Source organism: Artemia sp. Qi Xiang Cuo, chromosome 6, assembly GCF_049724085.1.
Source record: "Artemia sp. Qi Xiang Cuo chromosome 6, ASM4972408v1, whole genome shotgun sequence".
In the NCBI taxonomy this organism is placed as follows: domain Eukaryota; kingdom Metazoa; phylum Arthropoda; class Branchiopoda; order Anostraca; family Artemiidae; genus Artemia; species Artemia sp. Qi Xiang Cuo.
Genome location: NC_142799.1, coordinates 82,237,470 through 82,262,265, shown reverse-complemented (window position 1 = coordinate 82,262,265; position 24,796 = coordinate 82,237,470). Strand labels below are relative to the sequence as shown.

Below are 24,796 nucleotides of genomic sequence, written 5' to 3'. Positions count from 1 at the left end.
GGCAAATCTTATAAGAAGCCACGAGATAGTCTGCGTCTTTTAATCTAAATAAAGTTGCTATTAACGCCCCTGGTTATGAATATGTCAATTGTCTTATTCCAGATTTTTTTTTTTACTGGAATTCAATTTCGTCTCCCAAAAAACCTGAAGCCCTTCTCCCAAATTTTGCTCATTAAAAGTTTAAGCGCTGGTTGAAATTTATATTGCAATGTCGTTTTTTTAGTGCGAAATTACCGTATTAAGTCAGATCTGAAATATTCTTAGCGTTTGACTAAATTTCAACTGGAGATGGTAAATTTAGCCAATTAAAAAAGAACCAAGCAACTAATTTTCCAATACCGGTTGGTTGAATTAATTGATAGCACATTTATCTAAAGTTACCCTAGAAAGTCTAAATAAGCATACCCTTAGATACCTATTCAAGGGAATGTCTACGGTGTATTTTTACCTAGGAACCTTTCATTTCCTAGACCAAGGAAAACTTGGCGAGCCCAAGAAGCGAACTTTTAACCCAAAATAGGAGCAAACCAGATATTTGTCCATATGAAGAAATTGTTTGTTTGTTTTGCTTCTCATCGAACAAAGTGAAACCCTGTTGCCAAAGCAAAATTTAATTCATGACAGAAACTAACTTGTCCCTCCCCCCATTCATTGCGCATTCCCTGCAAGATACTATATTCAAGTTAAATGACTTTATGGAGTTGAAGATTCATGTACGGAAAAAAAATACATTATGTTAACCTTGTCAACTTCTGTAAGCATTTTCAGTGTCTACAAAAAGCGGTTATCTTATCACTTTATAGGCTTCACTAATCAATTCGCTAATCACTAATCGAAACGCGTGTTATGTTTAACTCGAAACTTCAAAACTGCGAGTGACACATTAGGAAATGCTAGGGCCGAAGGATATGCTATGAGGGGTTTCCGAGCGAATATGCGAGGCCAGAGCTTTCCATTAATATCTCTTGCTTTTAACAGCAGAGAAACACAAAGTTTAATTGTAAAAATAATTTAGACTCAAAAACTTTTCGGCATTTTTACTTGCTTGAAATCTCCTGACACATGAACCGTGTTTTGCTTTCCTTTTACTGGCAAAATTTAATGTAAAAAAGGGTTAAAAAAAATGTCGGGTTATGGGCTCTCCTTTCTGACATATGCTAAAGCAATAGGGTAACTAAAAAAAAAATAAGTGGCTAAAAAAAGGTTTGACACAGACGTCGCGAAAATAAACCAATTTAAAAGAATTAAAGCATACCTTTCTAAAAAGAAAAAATAAGTGGCTATAAAATAAGTGGCTAATAAAAGGTTTGACACAGACGTTGCGAAAACAAACCAATTTAATGGAATTAAAGCATACCTTTCTACAAAGAAAAAATAAGTGGCTAAAAAAAGGTTTGACACAGACGTCGCGAAAATAGACCAATTTAATGGAATTAAAGCATATCTTTCTAAAACGAAGTATAGGATAAAAATCTCTCTTTTTACGTTAGGTTCAACTATTTCTTTGGTAATGTTTAAGTTGACACATAAACCTCCTGACAACAATTGATCATCATGTTTCAAACCCTGTTTCTGTTGCACTCGCCAACACAAGATTGGCAGAGCTCTACTTATCTGACGCTGACGGTAGTTTTTCAAGTTTCTTCTACTATGTTAGGCATCCGAAAACAAAGTGTTAATAGCAAAACTATACGTGTTCTCAAATACCATTCCTGCCAAACAAAAATTAATAAGAAGTATTATGTTACTATTTACACCTATACTATTATGCACAACAGAAAATATGTTGGCAAGAACAATTCAACTAAAAACTTCAAAGGACAATTCAACGCAATGTGGAATACAGGCTCTTGCAGAGGCAATCTTTTGAGCAACATAGCTCGGTTTCTTCAAGAGTTTTGTAGACATTCAATCAAATCACCGAAGGCCAGGCAACAACATGAGCAAGCAGTGAAGGATAGCTTCACCCCAAGAACTAAAACATGCCTAAAAGAACGGGGTGCAAGCTAACCATTATAAATCGAGCAATTTTTTGGAATTGCTCTTATAAGAGGTATTACTTCCGTGTGTTCTCCCTCGAAGAAACCATGACTTTTTGTTCTATATGCAAGAACAATCTTAGCTCCAACCATGGTAGAAAATCATCAAGTAAAGCCGCGTTTTTAGGCTCAGCACGTTCGAACACGGGTTGTTCTCGTCTAGCTTCTTCTAGTTACAGCGGGTTCGAAGTTTCAACCCCGTATTTGATACACTAGATGCACTGATGCACAACGCTTGATGCACTAGACGAGAACAACCCGTGCTCGAAGACGAATTGTTCATGGCTCTGCGGGATCAAACACCGGTTGCTCTCGTCCTGTACAACAATCGTTGTGCCTCAGTGCATAAAACACGGGTTTGAAACTTCGAACCCGCTGAAACTTGACGAAAAACTAAGTGCCAGATCTCGATAATAAGAAACACAGACTAAGGCTGGAATTCTCTTCTCTAACCGTATTGTTCTTTTTCTTAACAATTTCAGTTACTGCAGAAATTATAATCCATTTTCCAGATAGCTCTCTTAAATCCTTTTGCACTGTCAGCCCTCGTTTACCGTCATTTTGCAAGAGGAAGTTCTTATTTCAAGATGGTAGTTGACTCTGGTCTAAACAGGAAGAAGCTCAACACAACATCTTGAGCCAGTGCATTATGTCAACAAGAGTATCGAATTCATGGCTGCATGGGGTCTCTCAATGTCAGTGTCTATTCCGAGTAGCATTTTAACACTTTGGAAACTACTCCATTGTTGTCTGCACAAACATCGTAGGAAGCGATAAATTCATTTATTTGCATCAATTAGAAATGCCAAAAATGTGAAAGCAAAGAGTGACAAATACAAAAAAAGCAAAGAGGCTAAAAGTATTTAATAATATCAACGGTTCTGTATACTTCAAACGAATTAAAATTAATAAGAAAAAGAGAAAAAGAAATTATATACATTTCTGACTAAGGGCCCGTACGCAGTGGGGGGGGCCTTAGGTGAGATTTTTTTCAAATTTCCCCACAATTTATTAGATCTGTTATACAAACCAAATATTTTGGCATATTTCGACCCTCCGCTCCCCCTCAAGAAAACCCCAGTGATCATTCGGCGTTTTTTCATTTCCCCCTAAACGGATGATCTGTCTCTTCGGTTTGCTGATCTTTGTAATTATCTGTTAATTTTCCGTGGGTTTTTCTTCTTTAATGTGATTAATTTCTGATGAATCTTTGATGTGCATGTTTAGCTGGGCCATACAGCAGCAATAGACAATATTGGAACTTTTTTTTTTTTAATGGAAGGTCCGGAAAGGGAAAAAGATCCTTTTGTTCGTGGCCCAAAACTTCCATTCCAAGCGGCAATATAACAGAGATCGGGAGTATCTCATTCTTGTATGTAAATAAATTGCAGAAAACGCAATACTTTGAGAGTAGTTTTAAATGGTAGCCATAGGAGTAGTCGCCCCTCCACCCCTGAAGACTGAAATGTTAAAAAAAACGGGTTCATACTTTTAAGGCATATAGGAAAATATAAAACTTTTCTGGCAAAACAAAAGCTTTTTGGACAACTTCATCCCTACCTGGACACATTTTTTTGCACCCCCCCCCCCCGTTAAAAATACGAGAGTGTTCTTAAACTTTTTACAAATATCCTCTGATTTTTACGCCGAAAACTATAATACTAAATATTTAAAAGTACTTACAGATACAGGCTATACAAGTTCTAAATTCTGAGTTCTAAATACCAACAAACTTATATTCTACTGGAAATTTTTTGAAATATTTATTGGTAAGGGGGAGTAGCGATCAGAAACATGGCTTGGAAGGAGCCTCAAAACCCCCTTCCCAGAACCAACACTGATGAATGTATTCTGTGCTTTGCCTATCTGTGAAGCATTGGGCTTGAGAAAAGAGTTTTAATAATAATTTTACATCACTCTGATAAATCTTTTAAGGTTCCCGAAAAACAAGGGTGAAATGGCTAAACCTAACAATTGCAAAGCACATATGTTCAATGTGATCGGTTGAAATTGATTTTGAGTGACATTAAGAGCACCTAGCCGAAATGAATCCGGTTCGAATGTTCTGTTTATTTATTTCCAGTGGAAAGAACAGTCCTTCCGGAAGAAATTGGGATAGTAAACAATCTATAGAGTCGTTAACCTGTCTAGCACGGGAAATCAGTAGAGTATTTGGCCCACAATAAAGCCGACAATGACATGTTGATATTTATAGCAGTTTGTCAAATCTAAATTTTGTTGACGCAAGAAACATAGGTACACAGATGAAAATTCGTCTGTGTGTATGGGGGGGAGTGACTTTGACCTACTGACTGGCCATTTCAATGACTGCTCTACCAACCATATGTCGGTCGGTTTTCAAATGGATTGTCCATTATAACTTTATACGTATCCTCCAAGCCATATAAGAATTTTTTACCTTCCAACTTCACCCCTTCCATCTTTCTACCTTTCAACAAAACCTACATCTCTCAAAGCAGCTTCGTTTACCATCATTTAACATACCATGCCGAGGCAACCCTTCAGCAAGGCATGGGCACCCATAAGCTGAATTTTATGGGGGGGGGGGCTTACCAGGTCTAATAGGCACTTCCAATGTTGTATAATAGAAATCTCAAAACAAAAATATAAGGCAGCTTCATTCATCCAGGAGGACTGGCGCCCCCTAACCCCCCTTATGGGTGCCTTTGCTGCAAGGTACTTTATATTCATAGGGGGTCAGTAGTAAAAAAAAATAAGACGCCTAAAACCCCTTGAAATTACCGACTGTAGGTTAAACTGCGGTTGAATTAAGATCGTCGCTCTGTTGGACAATATTGGCGACGTGGAAACTGCTCGTTATTTGGATAAAAGGTATTAAAAAAGAAGGAAACAAACATTGTACTAGATCAAAAGACCCTTCTAAGAAAATAAATGTAGTATATACACACACATACACATTGTGCCCTCGGAGGGCCTATCTTTTCGGCAGGCATCATAAAAAAAAGGGAACCGGCATTTTTATAGTTTTTGGGGGGAGAGGCAAGGGGGGAAATCAGTAGCATTGATCTCATCTCAGTATTGATGAGAAATATGACCATTTTGCCCCGATCAATCGATTTTCCGTGCTTAATTTAATAATTCTGTATACAGAGCCGTTCAAAGAGGGGGAGCAACTTGGGCAGCGTATCTCCCGTTCTGCTTTTTGAATTGCCTTTTGAGACGAACGCGTGATCTGAAGGTGTATACAAGTTAAGCAAGTTTCCTGCGTATTATCATTGGCGTAATTTCATCGAGGTCCTGGAGAGGGGGGGGCAAATTTGGGGCCAATTTTCCCAAATAAGTGAAAAGGACAGTGAAAAAGTAAAATGAGCCGTATAGTACCATAAGGGCAAAGACATACTAAAGAAAACTGACCTGTTTCTCTGTATGCTTGAATTATGCAGGCTTATCTTAGTTTTGCCAATTTTTTTTTAAGAAACTGAATTTCATCTGGGGGGCAAAATGAGGTCTGGGGGGAATTAGGCTTAGAGCGGGTAGTTGCCTGCCCCCCTCCCGTGCCCAATAGAAAATTAAACCCCTTCTTATTATCCCTTATTCCAAGATTTACCCAATTGCTTGCTTAAGTGACAGCATTATAATGCTACTAAAACCATGAAAAATCATGGTTGCAGCTATTGCTAGAACCAAGTTAAGAGCGAACCACGGCCCATAGTAACCGAAAGTAACCATAGTAACCACGGCCCATGTGGACGTGTATAGAAAAATAAAACAGCTGTCTATTCCGAAAAAAAATTGTCTTTTGAAACTAAATAAGAAATATAGGGGAGACTGGGGTAATGGCGGTCAGCGGGTAACGGCGGTTACTATGATTTCTCGTAAAGTGGATAACGCAGATTCATACCGATGGGTGCTGCCATCTCGAGACAGTTTATGGAAATACTACTAGAGTGCGCGGCATCTTGCCAACCTTAGTTTGTCTGTTGTGTAAGAAAGACTGTTTTGACATTCCACCTTATAAGACAGACAATAGTTTAATCCACTATCAGTTCTTTCTGTTTACATTTCACAAAACGAGACTTATCTCGTAATAACAAGGTAAGTCATATTGTTGTATCATGTAGCAATTTATTCAGGTTTAACCACTGGTATCCTGATTTTTAGCCGCTAAATAATAACCATACGGTTGGGGTAATGGTGGTCACCGCACTAGGGGTAATGGCAGTCACGACCGGCATTACCCCATTAGTACTCATTTTTTTCTATGTTTGAGATGCCCAGAAAATACATAAGGAAAACAGATAAAGCTACATGGACTGCAGAGGACTTAAAGAAAGCAAAGACAGCCATTTCTAGAGGATTATCCATTCGAAAGGCTGCTGATCAATTAAAAATACCATTCAGCACGTTGCAAGAACGAATGAAGAGTGGGATTGATTCTGATCCAAGCTTAGGCAGGAAGTGTGTCTTCCCTCCTGTTCACGAAGCAGCTCTATCTGACCATGGAAAAACTTTATCGAAGATTTTCTATGGCATCACTGAACAGAAATTAAGAAAAATTGAATTTGAATATGCGGAAAGAAACCTATTAAGCCATAGATTTGATAAAGAAACAAAAATGGCTGGCTTGGAATGGATGTACGGATTCATGGACAGAAACAAAATTAGTGTGCGCAAACCTGAAGCCACAAGTATCGGACGAGCCATTGGGTTTAACAAAGCGCAAGTAAATCGTTTTTTCCAAAATTTAAAACAGGTTGTGGATAAATACAAGTTTAAAGATACTAATTATTGGAACGTAGATGGAACAAGGATCACCAGTGTGCAGGACCCTGGTCTAATACTGGGAGAACGGGGCCAAAAGCGTATGGGTTCTATAACAATTTGGGAAAGGAGAAAAACATTACAGTTGTGTGTGCAATGAGTTCGGGAGGGCTTTATGCTCCACCAATGTTCATATTTCCTCGAGCTCGCATGTCCTCACTCTTAGAAAAAAATGGACCACCTGGATCAGTTTACTCATGCTCTAAAACAGGCTGGATGAATGAAGAACTGTTCTTTGTTTGGTTAAAACACTTTGCTCAGCTTACTCATGCTAGTAATAACAGCCAAATACTTCTTATTCTGAACAACAATTCCACTCATTGCTCAGCTGAAGCACATGATTCTTGTAGGGAGAAAGGGTTTGTTATAGTGTTACTACTGCGCCACACATTACATAGGGTTCAGCCTCTGGAGGTAATATTTTACTCGCCCTTGAAGGCTGCTTACAAAAGGGAATGTGGTTTGTTCATAAAAACCAAGAGTTTAGTAAAAAAATCCCTTATAATGTAGCAGAAATATTCAATAAGGCGTATTCACCAGTTGCTACGATTGCAAAGGCATAAAGTGGGTTCAAAAACACTGAAATCCATCCTCTTAATACAGGAGTTTTCACACATAAAGATTTTATGGTAGAGGACATCCTCCAGAAGAATCAAGACTTAACGCCTGTTTGTGTGGACGTTTCCTTGAAAGCTACTGCAAATGAAGACATCGTAGAAGTAAGCCGATACAAGGTCACGACTGAAAAAAACTTAGAATCCTCTGTCCTACGTGATGAAGCTCATATTCAGCCTAACACACAAATTAATGTGTCTATACAAGAGTAAAATATTTTGGTTTTTCTTAATAGTAAAGTTCATTGCGAAAACAAATTTAGGGAAATTTCGAAAAAGAGCAAGCAACAAGTGAATAATAAACAGATTCCTCTAGGGAACCTCAGAAATTTCAAATAGACACTGACTGATGCTTCGATGAAAATCGGAAAGTTACATTAGATTCAGGTCAGCAACAGCGGTAAAATCTGAACGCTTCCCGCATGAATTTTATTACATTAATCAATTTTCAATGGTCAAGCCTATTCGGGATAACCCCCCCCCTTCCCAAATATATACGTAACGCCTACGGACAAGGGTGGAAAGTTAAATAGTTTCTCCCCCAGCCTCCCTGTAATAATTGCTCGGACCATGACTTGTCATTTATAAATATTAATTAAAAAAATCTTTCCGAAAAATAAATTTTTCAAAGAAAAGTAAACGCCATTTTAAACTTAAGCTCAGCAGATGCAAATAGCTTTTAAAATTCAAACTCAAAACGACAAGACATTACTATTAAAGAATAAATGAAACCCAAAACGAACAGAAATTAAATAAACAATCATAGCAAAAACATACAACAAGTAATAATATAAACGAATAAATAGATCTTAAAGCGAGTAATGTTTAGATTGAATATGAAAATCAAGCTTAAAATGAAAACAAAAAATATTTTCCTATTGAAGTATAAATGAAACTTAAAACGAACAGAATTAAATAAACAACCAATGCAAACAAACATCCAATAGATATTAATGTAAATTAATAAATAAATCTTATAACGAGTAAAACTTAAATTGAATATGCAAATCAAGCTTGAAACGAATAAAAATCACCACAAACAAAAGTTTGGGTTTTACCTCCTTCTCTCACTGTAAAAGTCTAAAACCTTCTGCGTCGTTGGCGCTTTACTGAATTAAATAAAAAAAACAAGTTTTATAAACTGAAAGTAAGGACCGACATTAAAACTTAAAACGAACAGAAATTATTCCGTATATGAAAGGGACTGTCCCCTCCTCAGCGCCTCACTCTTTACGCTAAAGTTTTTTATTGTTTTAAAAAATAAAGTTGTGAGACAGAGTCAAACTTTAGCGTAAAGAGCGAGGCGTTGAGGAGGGGACAGCCCCTATCATATACGGAATAATTTCTGTTCGTTTTAAGTTTTAATGTCGCTCCTTACTTTCAGTTTAAAAAACTTGTTTTTTTTATTTAATTTCTGATCGTTTTTTAGTTAATAAAGCTTTTATTTTTATAAAAATTTTACTTTTCTTTTGATAAATGGATGTCTTTACAAATTAACTTACGTAACTTACTTCTATATTCGTATATTTTTCTTCTGGCAAAAAATACAAAGTTGCAGATTTTTGCAGATATGAGCTTGAAACCTATGTAATAGGGTTTTCTGATACGCTGAATCTGACGGTGTGATTTTCATTAAAATTCTTTCACTTGTAGGGGATGTTTCCCCCTCTTTAAAAAATCGAGTAAATTTTCTCAGGCTCGTAGCCTTTGATGAGTAATACTAAACTTAATAAAATTTATATATTTAGGATCAGCATTATAAACACATTCTTTTGATACATTTATTGACATCAAAATTTCGTTTTTAAAAGTTTCGATTACTATTGAGCCGTATCGCTTGTTTTTTTATTGTTTTTTTTTATTACGTATATGTTATTACTTATATGAAGGAGTTCTCCCCTTAGTCAATACCACGCTCTTTACGTCAAAAGTTAAAAAAAATTTTGATTCAGAAACCCCTGAATCACAAAGGCCGTTTAATTAGAATAGATAGCTCTTTTGAAAGCACTAAAAAAAAACTGTAGTGTAAAGAGCGAGGTACTGACTTGGGGGAGAACCCCCTCACATACGTTATAATTTCTGTTCGTTTTAAGTTCTAATATTCCTTCTTACATTTCAGTTGAAAAAACTTTTTTTTTTTTATTTAATTTCTGATCGTTTTTTAAATAATGCTTGGAAATCCGGCGCCCCATTCATAGAAATGTCCCTTACCCCAAAGAAACATCCTCCACGGAAATATTCTCCAGAGTAACCCCCTCATCTAGCCCCCCCCCCTCCAGAAAAAATCCTTCCTGAAAATGGTTGTATACTTCCCAATAACCAATAAATAATGCTGGCAACTCCGGCGCCCCCTTCATTGCGATTTTCCTTCCCCCATGAAAACTACCATCATGAACAAATCCTCCAACAGAACTCCAGACCCAACCGTCCCAAACACTACGCGAAAAAAAAACCTCCAGAAAACTTCTGTATACTTCCCAATAACCAATACTATATGTTAACATTGGGTAAAGTTCATAACTTTTAGCCCGCCCTCGGGGAACTTCGGGGGATCAAGTCATCCTAAAAGACATATTTATCATATTTTTGACCCTGCTGAAAAAAATGGCTATCTCAAAATTTTGATTGGATGACTTTGGGAAAAAAATGAGCGTGGGAGGGGGCCTAGTTGCCCTTCATTTTTTTGTCACTAAAAAAGGGCACTAGAATTTTTAATTTCCGTTCGAATGAGCCCTCCCACGATATTCTAGGACCACTGGGTCGATACAATCACCTCTGGGGAAAAAACAAAAAACAAATAAACAAACAAATAAACAAATAAACACGCATCCGTGATCTCTCTTCTGGCAAAAAATGGAAAATTCCAAATTTTTGTAGATAGGAGCTTGAAAACTCTGCATTAGGGCTAACAGATACGCTTAACATGATGGTGTAATTTTTATTGATTTTTTGTAACCTTTAGAATTTCTTTCTCCCTTTTCCCGAAAATCAATCAAATTTTCTTAGGAGCGTAACTTTTGATGGGGAGATCTAAACTTGATAAAAGTTATGCGTTTAAAATCAGCATTGAAATCTGATTCTTTTGATATATCTATTGGTATCAAAAACCTGTTTTCTAGAGTTTCGGTTACCATTGAGCCGGGTCGCTCCTTACTTACAGTTCGTTACCACGAACTGTTTGAAACCAATTTTATGACAAATATTTTTTTTTATACTTAATATTGAAAAAAAAACATTAAAATTTAATAGTAAAATTTTGAACTGATGAGCTTTCAGCAATTAATATAATTATACATAAAATATTCAGATTAATTTATTAGCTCTTTTTAAAGTTGTTAAAGACGAATATAGTTTCCCTACAGACAAGTGATTGGATACTGCCTCCTTTCCTAACTGTAAATAAAAACCAAAAGCCTACTGCGTCATTGGCGCTTAACTGAATTAAATAAAAAAATTTTTTTTTAACTGAAAGTAAGGAACGACGTTAAAACTTAAAACAAACAGAAATTATTCCGTATATGAAAGGGGCTTTCCCCTCCTCAACGCCTCGCTCTTTACGCTAAAGTTTTTTATTGTTTAAAAAAAATACGAGTTGTGATAAAGTCAAACTATACCGTATAGAGCGAGATGTTAAGGAGGGGACAGCCCCTTTCATATACGGAATAATTTCTGTTCGTTTTAAGTTTTAACGTCGTTCCTTACTTGCAGTTAAAAAAACTTGTTTTTTTTTATTTAATTTTTGAACGTTTTTAAATTAATGCAGGTTTTGATTTTGGCTCCATGAATAATTAAAACAAAATTTGAATATTAATTTTACTTTTATTTGGTTAAATGGCTTTCTCGAAACTTGAATTAACTTACGTAACAAACTTCTATATTCATATATTTTTAATACGTATATTAGAGGGTTCGCCCCCTAGTCAATACATTGCTCTTTAAGCTAAAGTTCGAATTTTGTTCCAATTCTGTAAAATTTACCCCTTAATCACAAAGGCCGTTAATTAGAATAAATAGCTCTTATGAAAGTACTAAAAAATCTTTGGCTTAAAGAGCAAGGTTTTGATTAGGGGGTGAACCCAATCATATATGTAATATTTTCTGTTCGTTTTAAGTTTTGATGTTGCTCCTTAATTTCAGTTGAAATACTTGTTTTTTTTTATTTAATTTCTTATCTTTCTTTAAATAATGCTGGGAAATCCGGCTCCCCCTTCATAGCAATGCCCCTTCCCCCATGAAAACGTCCTTCATGGAAAGATCCTCCCACATAACCCCCGACCCACAACCCCCCTAATACCAGAAAAAATCCCCCCTGAAAACGTCTGTATACTTTCCAATAACCAATACTATATGTTAACATTGGGTAAAGCTCATAACTTTAAGCCTTCTCCCAGGGGACTTCGGGCTATATCAAAATTTAGATCGGGAGACTTTGGGGAAAAAATGAGCGTGTGAGGGGGCCTAGTTGCCCTCCATTTTTTTGGTCACTTAAAAAGGGCACTAGAACTTTTAATTTTCGTTGCAATGAGCCCTCCCACGATATTCTAGGACCACTGGTTTGATACGATTTCCCCTGGAAAAAAAAACAACAAATAAACACGCATCCGTGATCTTTCTTTTGGCAAAAAATGCAAAATTCCACATTTTTGTAGATAGGACGTTGAAAACTCTGCAGTAGGGTTCTCTGATACCCTGAATATGATGGTGTGATTTTCATTAAGGTTCTGCAATTTTTAGGGGGTCTTTCCTCTTTTTTCGAAAGTCAGGCAAATTTTCTCAGGCGCTTAACTTTTGATGGGTATGACTAAACTTGATGAAACCTATATATTTGAAATCAGCATTAAAATCTGATTCTTTTGATGTATCTATTGGTATCAAAATTTCGTTTCCAAGAGTGTCGGTTACCATTGAGCCGGGTCGCTCCTTAATTACAGCTCGTTACCACGAACTGTTTGAAACGGAGTGTATTACAAATATTTTCTTTTCTAGTTCTTGCAGCATTGAAAATCAAAATAAAATTAAAGCGAAATAAATTGGAGAAACTGGTGGATATTTGAATAATCAATATCAGTATAAATCAAATTGGTAATTGATTCTGTTTTTACTTTTGAAGACTATAAGTCAAGAAACAGCTAGTTTTCAGTATTGCGCCAATAACGCAGTAGGTTTTAGACTTTTACAGTGAGAGAAGGAGGTCATACCCAAACTCTTGTTTGTAGTGATTTTTGTTCGTTTCAAGCTTGATTTGCATATTCAATTTAAGTTTCACTCGTTTTAAGATTTATTTATTAATTTACATTAATATCTATTGTAAGTTTGTTTGCATTGATGGTTTATTTAATTTCTGTTCGTTTTAAGTTACATTTATACTTCAAAGGGAATTTTTTTTCGTTTTAAGCTTGATACTCATATTCTAATCTGAGCATTACTCGCTTTAAGATCTATTTATTCATTAATATTATTACTTGTTGTGTGTTTTTGCTATGATTGCTTATTTAATTTCTGTTCGTTTTGTGTTTCATTTATTCTTTAATAGTAATTTCTGGTCGTTTTGAGTTTTAATTTTAAAAAGTATTTGTATCTGCTTAGTTTAAGTTTAAAATGGCCTTTACTTTTATTTTAAAAACTTATTTTCCGGAAAGTTTTTTTTAATTAATTTTTGTTCTTTTTTTAATGCAAAAAATTTCAAGTTTTTAAAAATTTCTTATTTAAAATAAAACTTTAAAAAAAACAAAAAATATTCATCAAAGTATCAAAACTGGTATCAAGGTAGCAATATCAAAGTAAAAAAATGGGTTTGTGTCAACCTCGGAGGTTTTATTATCTGATGTTTGAACTATTTTTAATAAAATTGCTATCTCAAAATTTTTATCGGATGGGTTTGGGGAAAAAGGGCGTGGGGGGACTAGACTAATCTTCTGTCTCTTTTGACTCTTTGAAACTGAACTAGAACTTTCTGTTTTCAATCAAATGAGCCCTCTCTGAAGTTTATACGAGTATCCCTACTATAAGAACCATATATATCCCCAGAATATAGGTTACAACGCCTATGCCTGGGCCCTGGGGGGTTGTGTCGACCCTGGAGTTTTAATATCTGATGGTTGAACTATTTTTAACGAAATGGTCACCTGAAGTTTTTATCGGATGAGTTTATCCATCCGATACGCCCAACGGCGTGGTGGGCGGGAGGGGCTAGTCCTCAGATCTTTTTACGCTCTGAGAAAATGAACTAAAACTTTTAATTTCCATTCAAATGAACCCTCTCTGAAGTTTATACGAGAATACCTTCCATAATAACCATATATGCCCCCAGAGCAATAAACGCCTTCCCCGGCCCTGGGGGGTGGGGGGGTGGGGTGGGGTGTTGACACAGGAGTTTCTCTTATATGATCTTTGAACTATTTTTAACGAAATGACCATACGTAAAGGTGTTTTTTTTATATGATCTTTCAACTATTTTTAACAAAATGGCTACCTCAAATTTTTTATCAGATGTATTTGGGGAAAATGAGCTTGGGTCCCAGTCGCCCTTTGATCACTTTTGACTCTTAAAAAGGGCACTAGTAGGCTAATCGCGATTTCCTATCGAATGAGCCCACTTTGAAGTTTATACGACGACCCCTTCTATATGAAGTGCCTCTGCGAAAAAAATAAATGGAGTGTGGGGGGAGGCTAGCTGCCCTCCAATCACTTTTGACTCTTGAAAAGTGAAGTACAACTTTCAATTTCCAATCAAATGAGCCCTCTAGGAATTTTATACGAGTATCCCTTCCATAACAACCATATATGCCCCCAGGGCATAACTTACAACGCCTACCGGGCCAAGGGGGGCTGTGTCGACACCGGAGTTTTTTATTATCAGAACTTTAAACTATTTTTAACAAAATGTCTATCTCAAAATTTTTATCTGATGCATTTAGGGCGTGGAGGGGGGGGGGCTAGTTGCCCTCCGATCTCTTTTGACTCTTAAAAAGTGAACAAGAACTTTCAATTTCAAATCAAATGATCCCTCTCCGAAGTTTATACGAGAATCCCTTCCATAAGAACTATATAAGCCTCTAAAGCATTACTTATCACGTCTGCCTCCGGGCCCTGGTGGGTTTCCTCGACGCAGGAATTTTTCTTATCTGACCTTTGAGCTATTTTTAATGAAATGGCTAATATAAAAATTTTATCGGATGGGCTTGGGGAAAAGAGGGTGTGTGGGGGGGGGGGCTAGTTGCCCTCGGATATCTTTTGCCTCTTGAAAATTGAACTAGAACTTTCAATTTCCAATCAAATAAGCCCCCTCTGAAGCTTTTACGAACATCCCTTTCATAAGAAGCATATTTGCCCCCAGGACAACACTTACAACGTCTATCCCCCGGGTTCTGGGGGGGGGTGTTTTTGTTATCTAATTTTTGAACAGTTTCCAAAACACCGGCTATCTCAAAATTTGTAGGGGACGGGTTTGGGGGAAAAAGAGCGTCCGGGGAGGGGGGTAGTTTAAATCTCTGGACTCTTAAAAAGTGAACTAGAACTTTCAATTTCCAATCAAATGAGCCCGCTATGAAGTTTATACGAGTATCCCTTTCATAAGAACCATACATGTCCTTAGGGCATAACTTAGAACGCCTTTGCCTGTGCCCTGGGGGGTTCTATTGACACCAGATTTTTTCTTATCCGACCTTTGAACTATTTTTAACAAGATGTCTATCTCAAAATTTTCATCAGATGGGTTGGGGGCTAGTTGCCCTCGGATATCTTTTGACTATTGAAAAGTGAGCTCCAACTTTGAATATCCAATCAAATGATCCCTCTCTGATGTTTATGTGAGCATCCCTTTCATACGAACAATATATAACCCAGGGCATAACTTACAACACCGGGCCCTGGGGGGTAGTGATGACACCTCAGTTTTTGTTATCTGACTTTTAAGAAATTTTTAACTTAATACCTATCTCAAAATTTTTATTGGATGCATTTGGGGAAAAAGGGGCGGGGGGGGGGGCTATTTGCCCTCCAATCTCTTTTGACTCGAAAAAACTTAACAAGAACTTTCAGTTTCCAATCAAATGAGCCATCTCTGAATCTTTTACGAGGGGCTGTGTTGGCCCCTGAGTTTTCGTTATATGGTCTTTGAACTATTTAAAAAAAAGCTACCTCAAAGTTCTTATCGGATGGGTTTGAGGAGAAAAGGACGTGGAGGGGAGGGGGATCTAGGTGCCCTCCAATCTCTTTTGACTCTTAAACGGGAACTAGAACTTTCAATTTACAATCAAATGATCCTTCTTTGAAATTAATATGAGCATCCCTTCCATAAGACCCATATATGCCCCCAGGGCAAAACTTACAACGCCTGCCCCCGGGCCCTGGTGGGTTGTGTCAACACTGGAATTTTTGTTATATGATCTTTGAACTATTTTTAAAAAAATAGATATCTTAAAATTTTTATTGGTTGCATTTGGGAAAAAAGGGTTTAGGAGGGGGGGAGGGATGCTGGTTACCCTCCAATATCTGTTGACGCTAAAAAGTGAACTAGAACTTTCAATTTCCAATCAAATGAGCCCTCTCTGAAGTTTATACGAGCATTCCTTCCATAAGAACCATATATTCCCCCAGGGCACAGAATACAACCCTTGCCCCTGCAGACTGTGGGGGGGAGTGTCCTGCTGAAACATATAATTTCCATAACTTTCAACTGGGTTGAACAAAATGGCTATACCAAAATTTCGATTGGATGTGTTTTGGGAAATGGTGGGAGTGGAAGGGGTGTCAGTTGCCTTAGAATCACTTTCGACTATTAAAAAGGGAACTAGCCATTTAAATTTCCAATCGAATGAGCCTTTTTTGAAGTTTCTACGAGAACGCTTTCTATAAAAACCTTATCTGCCCCTAGGGTATAACTTACAACCCTTGACCTGAGGGCTGTGGGGGAGTTTCCTCCTCAAAAACATAATTTATATGTTGAAATCAGCTATGCTGACCAAAATGGATATCTAAAAATTTTGATTGGAGGTGTTTGGAGGAATGATGGGCGGGGGGAGGGGGCTAGGTGCCCTCCAATCACTTTCAACTAATAAAAAGGGCAATAGCCAGTTGAATTTTCAATTGAATGAGCTATTTTTGAAGTTTCTAAGAATAGTCCTTCTCTAAAAAAATATTATGCCCCAGGATATAACTTAAAACCCTTGCCTGGAGGGTTCTGGGGGAGTGTCCTCCTTAAAAACTTATTTTCTATCGGTATCAACTACGCTGAACAAAATGGCAATCTCAAAATTTTGATTGGATGTGTTAGGGGGAATGACGGGCGTGGGGGGGCTAGTTGCCCGCAATCATTTTCGACTATTAAAAAGGACGCTAGAACTCTCGATTTCCAATCGAATGAGCCCCCTTTGAAGTTTCTACGACGACCCCTTCCATTTAAAGTGCCTCTGGAGAAAAAAAAAATAATAAATAAATAACAAAACATTAGAGCCGTATGGCCTTTACTATAGGCAACGCTACAGCGTTGCCTCTCAAAATGGAAACCTAGAACAACAACAGGGAATACTGTTAATTTCCCCACGCAGGAAACCTTTTTGGAAAGGGGTGGTACTTTCGGAAAAGTATCCACATAATTTATTCCAAGGGTATGGGGAAGCCTGCAGAAATGTCTTACGGACATTTAGGAATTATATAAAATAAAATATTTTCATAAGATTTGTTCCATCAGTTTTTGAGCAGGAAATTATTTTGACTCATTCAGTGCATTGTCATTCAAATAGGTATGCTTTAGCCAACAATATAAAGCTTTATATAGCTTTTTTTCTAACTTATATTTACATCATTCACTAAACAAAGTACACTTGATCTTTTAATCCAATTAGTTTCTCAGGTTTTCAACCTGAGAAACTGAGGTTTTCAACCTCCGGTCTCATTCAGTTGGTTAGGTTGGGTTAGTCTCCGCCCATTGGGCAAGCAGACATTGGTTTTGGGAAATGATTTTTTTAGAATGAGTTCCTTCGGCCAAAAAAAAATAACTACCACAACTTCATAAACGATAAAACAACAACAAATTAGTGCAACAAGGTTAGTAGAATCCAAGAAAACATGATACCCCGGTTTCATTTGGTTTTCAAGGCAGAGTTTTTGGTTTTCTGTATTACATTATTTTCTTCTTTTTTATCACTTACGTGAATAGTTTAAAAATCATGCCCTAGGCTAAAAATCAGAGCCTTAATAGCATTAAAGAGCCAACCTTATTCTATCAGCATCACTAACAGGGGCGCCAGTGGGGAGGTAATTGACCCCCATATATTTGGAAAATATCTGTTTGGTATTATAAAAAAAAAAAAAAGCAGCCCCCCCCCCCCAGAGATATGAAAAAAACAACTTTTTGGGATCTTCATAAAAATCTAAAAAGAATTTTTGTCCCTCCCCTCCATCTTTGTGAATTCACACCCCGGATTACCAACAAGCTGCAGCAAAAAAAAGAGGAAAAACATGAAATATGTTCATATTTCTATCATGAAAAATTCATGTATTGTAACTTGGCCCCTTTCGAACTACTTGCAGCCATTATAAAAAGAGATAAAATGGCTAATTCTATTATTGGAGTACATAAAAGTGATATATAATACACATTTCCAGATATAATATCCGTAAATAAGCAACTAATAAAGAATCGAAATATACAAGTCAATAAATCATTTAGACTTCCTATAATATATATACGAAATATAATATATTTATTAGCAATGAATCGGCAAAGCAAAGAAGAAGAATATACCAAATAGCCCCTTCGATTCATACTCACTTAGACAATTAACGACAACAAGACAGCTGAAAGACAATTGAGATAATTTCTCCTATTCCGCTTTGAAGGAGGAGGAGGGCTCTAGGCAGGAAAAGGGATATCTACGGCTGAATTTTATAATAAGGGATATTTATTTTGACAGAAAAATAGGAAAAATAATTAACTAGAATTTTGGAATTAATAGTCAAATAACATACCCAGAGGCGGAGTTAGTTTTTTTCTCGGGGGGAGGGGGATGTAAACTTTGCCACCCCCTGTCGCACCATCAATACTGTAAATATTACAATTTTTGCGCAAAAATCTTAAAATTTAAGTTCGGTGTGCCGTCCAGGGCGCTTGTCTCCTCTAGCCCCCCCTAGACCCGGCCCTAAGCATAGCTTTCTACAGCTATGAGCCAATTTTTATTATTTTCCGTTTAAGATTGTTTTATATTCTAAGGTAAATCACATGCTTAGAACAAAGGGTAAATTGGAGAGGGGTTTCTGCTCAGTAGAATAACGAAATAATGCCAAAAGTGAATTTTCTTTTAGTATTTTGGAGCAACTTACCCTGGAAAAACCGCTGTATGTATAAAAATTAAGAAAACTAAGAAAAATTAAGAACTAAGAGGTGGGGTCTGAAACTACCTAAAATATGCGTAACTATAACTATATTTCATATCTTTTAAAGGAGATCTGACGAAAAATATTAGAGAAAGATTCTCTCTGACCTATTGTGTGATGGTAGTGTTCAAGTTTAATATCAAACACTTTCTAACCATAGAATTGAATTTTCGTTGTCTTTCGTTACAAGCAAGGCCGTACCTAGAGGAGGGTTTAGGGGGGTTTGAACCCCCCCCCCGAAATTTTTGTCTGTCGTAAAAACGTAATTAAATTAGATATAGACACACTTGTTATACGTGTTTTAGGTTTGTTTTGCGTAGGCCCCCCCCCCCGCGATTTTTTTAGAGCAAAACCCCCTCCGAAAGAAAATTCTAGGTACGGCTTTGGTTACAAGTCCAAGCTATTTTATTGTCCTCTTTTCGAAGGTTAATTGCTGAGGTAGTCATCACTATTTTGAAGGTTTTGGCTTATAAGAATCAAACATTGAGGATTTCAACTCTAAAAAAAAAACTTTTTTTCGGTTGTGGAGTCTAAGAAAATTATTTTAGCCAGGACTTTACCAGGAGGGGATTGAAGATACCAGACTCTTTAAGGAAAAGGGAGGGTCTCACTGCTGAGATTTCGCATCAATATCTTCAGGTTTTAACATGTATTACGTATTCTTTTTTCAGACATAGGAGACTATGAAGCTGCCTTCATTTACTATGCTAGATGCAAGTGAATTTTGATTTCAAGATTTTCAATAAGGAGATGTTAAATATTAAGAATATGGAGATTTGAAATATCAAAACATTGCATGATAATTGCAATAGCAAAAAACATCGGTACAAAATAGAGCCATTGTTGGACTCGAACAAGAGGTATTCCAACTACTTGATTATCTTTGCTTTTTGATTAAACCTTACCATTGTAGCAACTCCTTCTTCTTCTTGTTACATCGTACACCATATAAACAGGTGATTCTCCATTCTTCTCATTTCCTTGAATCTTAGCAGGACAACTTAACTTTTTTCGAGGGCAACCCCTGTCTTTACCCTCGGTCTTTACAGGAAAAACGGGGCTTCCGTCAACTTCACAAAGAGAGCGGCGATCTGAAACGAAATGACTATGAGTGGTTTTCAAGGGGTGTTCTACTGTGAAAAATTCTATACACCATTTGGCGCACTCCACGCGTGGCACGATCGTGCCCCATAAAGATTGGCAGCGGGGCTGAAATTTGCCAAGCATGGCGGAATAAATCACCCTGTCAAGATATTTACCAGTGACCCTTCGACGATTTTAAGGGTTGCATAGTGTTTTTTAAACTAAAAAAGGCCATATTTTGCAAAAGCTCTCGAAATCATTTTAACTCTTATTTTATGCGTGTTTTTTTTTTTTTTTTTCTTTAGCGTTCCCTCTATGAGACTGAGTGATTTCACTATTAGACCTGTCAAAATACTTAAATACTTAGTAATACAAAGTACTTAGTCTGCTGCTTGTCTGCTTGGTCCAATGGATGTTCTTCTTTGAAACTCCATGTCTTCCAGGTTTGAAATATTGGACAATCGAACGCTCTTTCTGCGAAATATCTGGTCATTGTTCGTCTATTAAATGACCGTCTTAAAACACTGAAAAAAACGTTACATGCATAGAGATATTTTTTCGCTCCTCTGCCCCTGTAAATAGTATAAGTTTCGACCTTTTGGGGGAGCCGTACCCAAGTGACCCTCCACTGGATCCACCCCAGTCTTTACTAGTAATAGTAAGGAACTAGTAGTGGAAACAAACTAGTATATCTGGTAACACCTAGTCATAAACCACTAGGTTGGACAACAACGAAGTACACAATTAACTGAAATAAAGTTAGTCACAGAGCTGGATGGAAACGCTGTTTTTATGGTAAATTTGTTGTCAAGCATATAGTTCAAGTTTATGGTTGACAAGGATATCCTTGAAAATATTAAAACGCATTCGTTCAAAACTAAAATATATCTTAACGATCTATTGTGTATCTTGAAACAATAATAATAGGGAATTTTTAAAAGATGCAGTCCTAAGAAGCTAATTTTAGAGCTTTAGAAAAACTGCGGTTTGTCTGCGAACTGTACATTGCACTTAATTTTGAATAGTGAAATTTTATTTACAAAAATTGCAATAAATATGGTGGTTAAATTTTGAATATTACAATTTAAATTCCAGGAAAGGGGTACAAACTTTAAGAATTATATAGCTGTTGCAGGAAATCCTTAAGATTATGGGAAATAAACACGAAAATTACGCTGCATTAATAAGAAAAAAATGGAAGCCGGAAATTTACAGGGCAATGATTCAAGAAACGGGAATCGAATTCTAGCACATTTCAAACTAGGTCACTTCATGTGAAGGTCATTCCTGGGAAACAGAATTTGGAAACTTGACCCAACCCCCAAAGACAAAATTTACAAACAAAAACACATTTTTCGGTTATTTGCACGGCCAGAAAGATGTTTTCCATAGTTTTTCCAACCACAAGTGACAACCTCCCCAATCCGAATCAAATCTTCGTCTTGAGCTTGCTTCACGTTAGGCTACATCAGAATCAAGGAGGCGCAGATGCGCAAAACATACAGTCATATACCGGCTTATAGGTAAAGTCAAGGGTATGAATTGAAGGGTATGATATGAAGACCATGCACCTGGAGATTGCCCTCTCGAGAAACTTTTTTACGGAGGGAAGGGGCCGAAAAAAATTCCGGAGGCCAGGTTTGAAAAAGCCGTTTTATTCTAAAAAAATACTATTTTTCAGAATATTGGACAGTTTTACTCATTCTTATATGTTTTATCTCTTAGGTGGAGGCTGAAGCCCCCTGCCTCCCATATAGGTACATTTGGTACATCTACAACAAATGCCATGCAACACCTTGATTCCAACCTCAAAAATAAAAGTTTCTGCTTCATTGATCTAATGTTCGGATTTGCTACTTGTTAAATAAATAAAGATATGTAATTAATGTATGTCAACCTGATTCTGTAAGAATAACAAATGATGATCGAGTTGAGATTTTAAAGTCAATGACCGTTGTGGTCGACTGTGAAAGTCAACTCCAGAATTCAACATAATGTCACGAGAAAATGTAAATTTCCTCAAGTGCATTCCAATAAAAAGCTGAAAAATAAGATTTGGTTTTGATTTAAGCTAATATTTGCTCAATCAGATATATTTTTTAAGTATGGGGAAATGGCAGGAGAGTGCTCACCAGTGTGTCGGCCCAAGGTGGCTTAATCAAGTAGTTATTAACTCGGTAAAATTACTTCTGACGACTTATCAGAACGACCTTCTCCAGTTAACTGCCTTCGGTCACTCAAAATTTGGACAAGTAAAAGGAAGAGCAAGGCTTTCGAGCCAGCATGTATATTTTCTATAAATCTCATTGTTTTCCTCTCATTTTCTGATATACCTCTCTTTTTAGCCTTTTTTTTAAGTCTGCCCCCACCCCCATATAAAATCTGGCATGCTTCCTTTAGCGATAACGGATACAGATTTGCAGCCATGTCTCAATTTGTGGCACGAAACAACAAAGTGCTCGACTTCTAGCTCAGATCCAAAGCAGGATCAAGATATGGACCTCAGACAGCATGGTGCAGCAACGAGTTGTTATTAGCAGTAGTAGTACGTCCTTGTCTCGTGATAGTATATCCTAAAAGACCGTTTTTTTTTTCGAAAAAAGTTAGGTAACAGAACAAACTCGATTTCGGTCACTAAATAACTTCATTCTTAACGAAGGGATGTGGTACTTAAGGAATTAATAGTTGCAATTTTTATCCAAAGCTAATGCTTCATATGTCAAGGAATCACAAATAACCACCATGATTTAAGCAATTTTTAGCTGGATGTTTTCTGATAGCTTCTGAATGAAAAGGGGGAGAATGTTGGCTTCAAATACTTTTTTTATGCTTTCTTTTGGTATTTGCAAAAACATCAAGCTATCTGAGGTTGTTGAATAAAAACGTAAAACATTGAAGAAGAATGTAGATTTTTTTCCGATTCTACCAGTATTTTGAAAAAAAATTGGGAGGATTACTGGGGACAAGTTCAATCATTGCAAACTCTCGTTGATGAGATGAGTTTTAACTGTCACAGCGAGTTTCCTAACAGTGGCGTCACTAGGATTTTTCCTACCTCTTTCAAAAGTTGAGGGCGAGTAAAATCAGAGATTCATCCGTACTAACATTTATTATTTTTAATATACTTATAGAATAAATGATAAAATTTAATATAATTATTTTTCTTAATGATTATCTTCGTTCAAGCAGATTCTTAAATTTTCTGGTATAAGCACATTCTTAGCGTGTAAATCGCTTTGCGTGTTAACAAACTATTCATGTATTTCTATCTAGCAGTATTTATATATTTTTTGTATATATAGCCTATAATAGTTCATCCCATGGAGAGATCTTGATTAAAGACCAAAGAGCTTATTAAATACATTAGACGTTAAAACCATTAAACTGGGCAATAATGTCACGCAAAAGATATATTGTATCAAACAAATCATCTTGACAAAATGACTCTTAAGTTGAATAAAATTATTATAAAACCCACGTAATGTGTGGCTTCACTACTGTAATTTGAGTGGCAAGTTCACTCGTATTGCAACAAAACGGCATCTTGGCCGGTAAAACCGGTCATGGACTGTGTTGATTATGACGGAACCGAGGGGATAGTTACTTTCAAAGCTTATTTGCAGTAGACGACGGAAGTGTTTCATACAAAATGGAGATCTGCCGCACTTTTGGCGAAGAAATACCCTGCATGGCTTAGTGGAAGCAGGCCAAAGGAGTAGATCCAAGATTCACAACTGATACTGGAGAGTGGCCGACCCCTCGGGAAGAATATTTAACATCAAATAGGATTTTCATTTTCCATCAGCAGAGGCAGGTTCGCTTTGCACTGCCAGTCTATTAACTGGGAGGGGGCAGAGGGGCGTTTGCCTCCAAGATTTTTGCCTCCACCCTATATTTACGTGAATTGGCTTCACTGGGGTTCGAGCCCTATTACCACCAGACGCTTTACAATAGCCCCTTCCTTTTTTCTACCGAAATGACACTTTGTTTCGTTTCGTATTTATTTGTTTCGTTTAGACCAGGGCACTTCGGTGTGCGTGTAACTAAACCCCCGTGTAACTGAACCCCAAGCAACTGAACCCCTGTAACTGAACCCCCGTGTAACTGAACCCCCGTATAACCGAACCACCGTGAAACTGAACCCCCGTATAACCGATCCCCCGTGAAACTGAACCTCTGTGCAACTGATCCCCCGTGCAACTGAACCCTCGTGCAACTGAACCCTCATCCAACTCAACACCTTTAACTGAACCCTCGTGCAACTCAACCCCCGTGCAACTCAACCCCATTTAACAAAACCCCCGTGTAACTGAACCCCCATGTAACTGAACCCCCGTGCAACTGAACTTTCGTATAACCGAACCCATGTGCAACTGAACCCCCGTGCAACTGAACCCTCGGGCTACTGAATCCTCGTGCAACTCAACCACCGTACTTACATTGGGTAAACCACAATAGGGTTATGAACCATAGTTATTTAACTATGGTATAGTTATTTAACCTTTAAACTGTTTTAAATAAAATGGCCGTCCCAAAATTTATATCGGATGTATTTGGGGGGAAAATAGGGTGGGGTGGAAGCCCTCCGATCCCTTTTAACTCTGAAAAAGAGCACTGGAAATTTTGATTTCCAATCAAATGGGTCCCCCCCCCAAAGTTCATACAAAATTTTTTCTACATAAACATTATATGTTAGAAATAAGCAATGAGATTAACTTACAGCCCTTGCCCCAGATGCTGCTGTTGGGGTTTTAAACCCCAAAGGTACGGTTGTTTGATCTTTAGACTATTTTGAAAAAAATTTTTTTTTTTATTTTGATCGGTTATATTTGGGGGGGGGGGGGTCGGTTAATTGGGGAAGGCTGATTGTCCTCTGATTAC

General features: G+C 37.1%; 1 protein-coding gene across 1 annotated transcript in view; it reads right to left on the bottom strand.

Moving 5' to 3' along the window:
• Window positions 1-24,796, bottom strand: part of LOC148951666 (uncharacterized) — a 265,037-nt gene that overhangs the window by 128,267 nt on the left and 111,974 nt on the right. Inside the window, exon 2 of the mRNA XM_089091180.1 lies at window positions 19,738-19,923. Coding sequence (XP_088947306.1) covers window positions 19,738-19,923 — 186 coding nt within the window. The remainder of the gene's footprint in view (window positions 1-19,737; window positions 19,924-24,796) is intronic.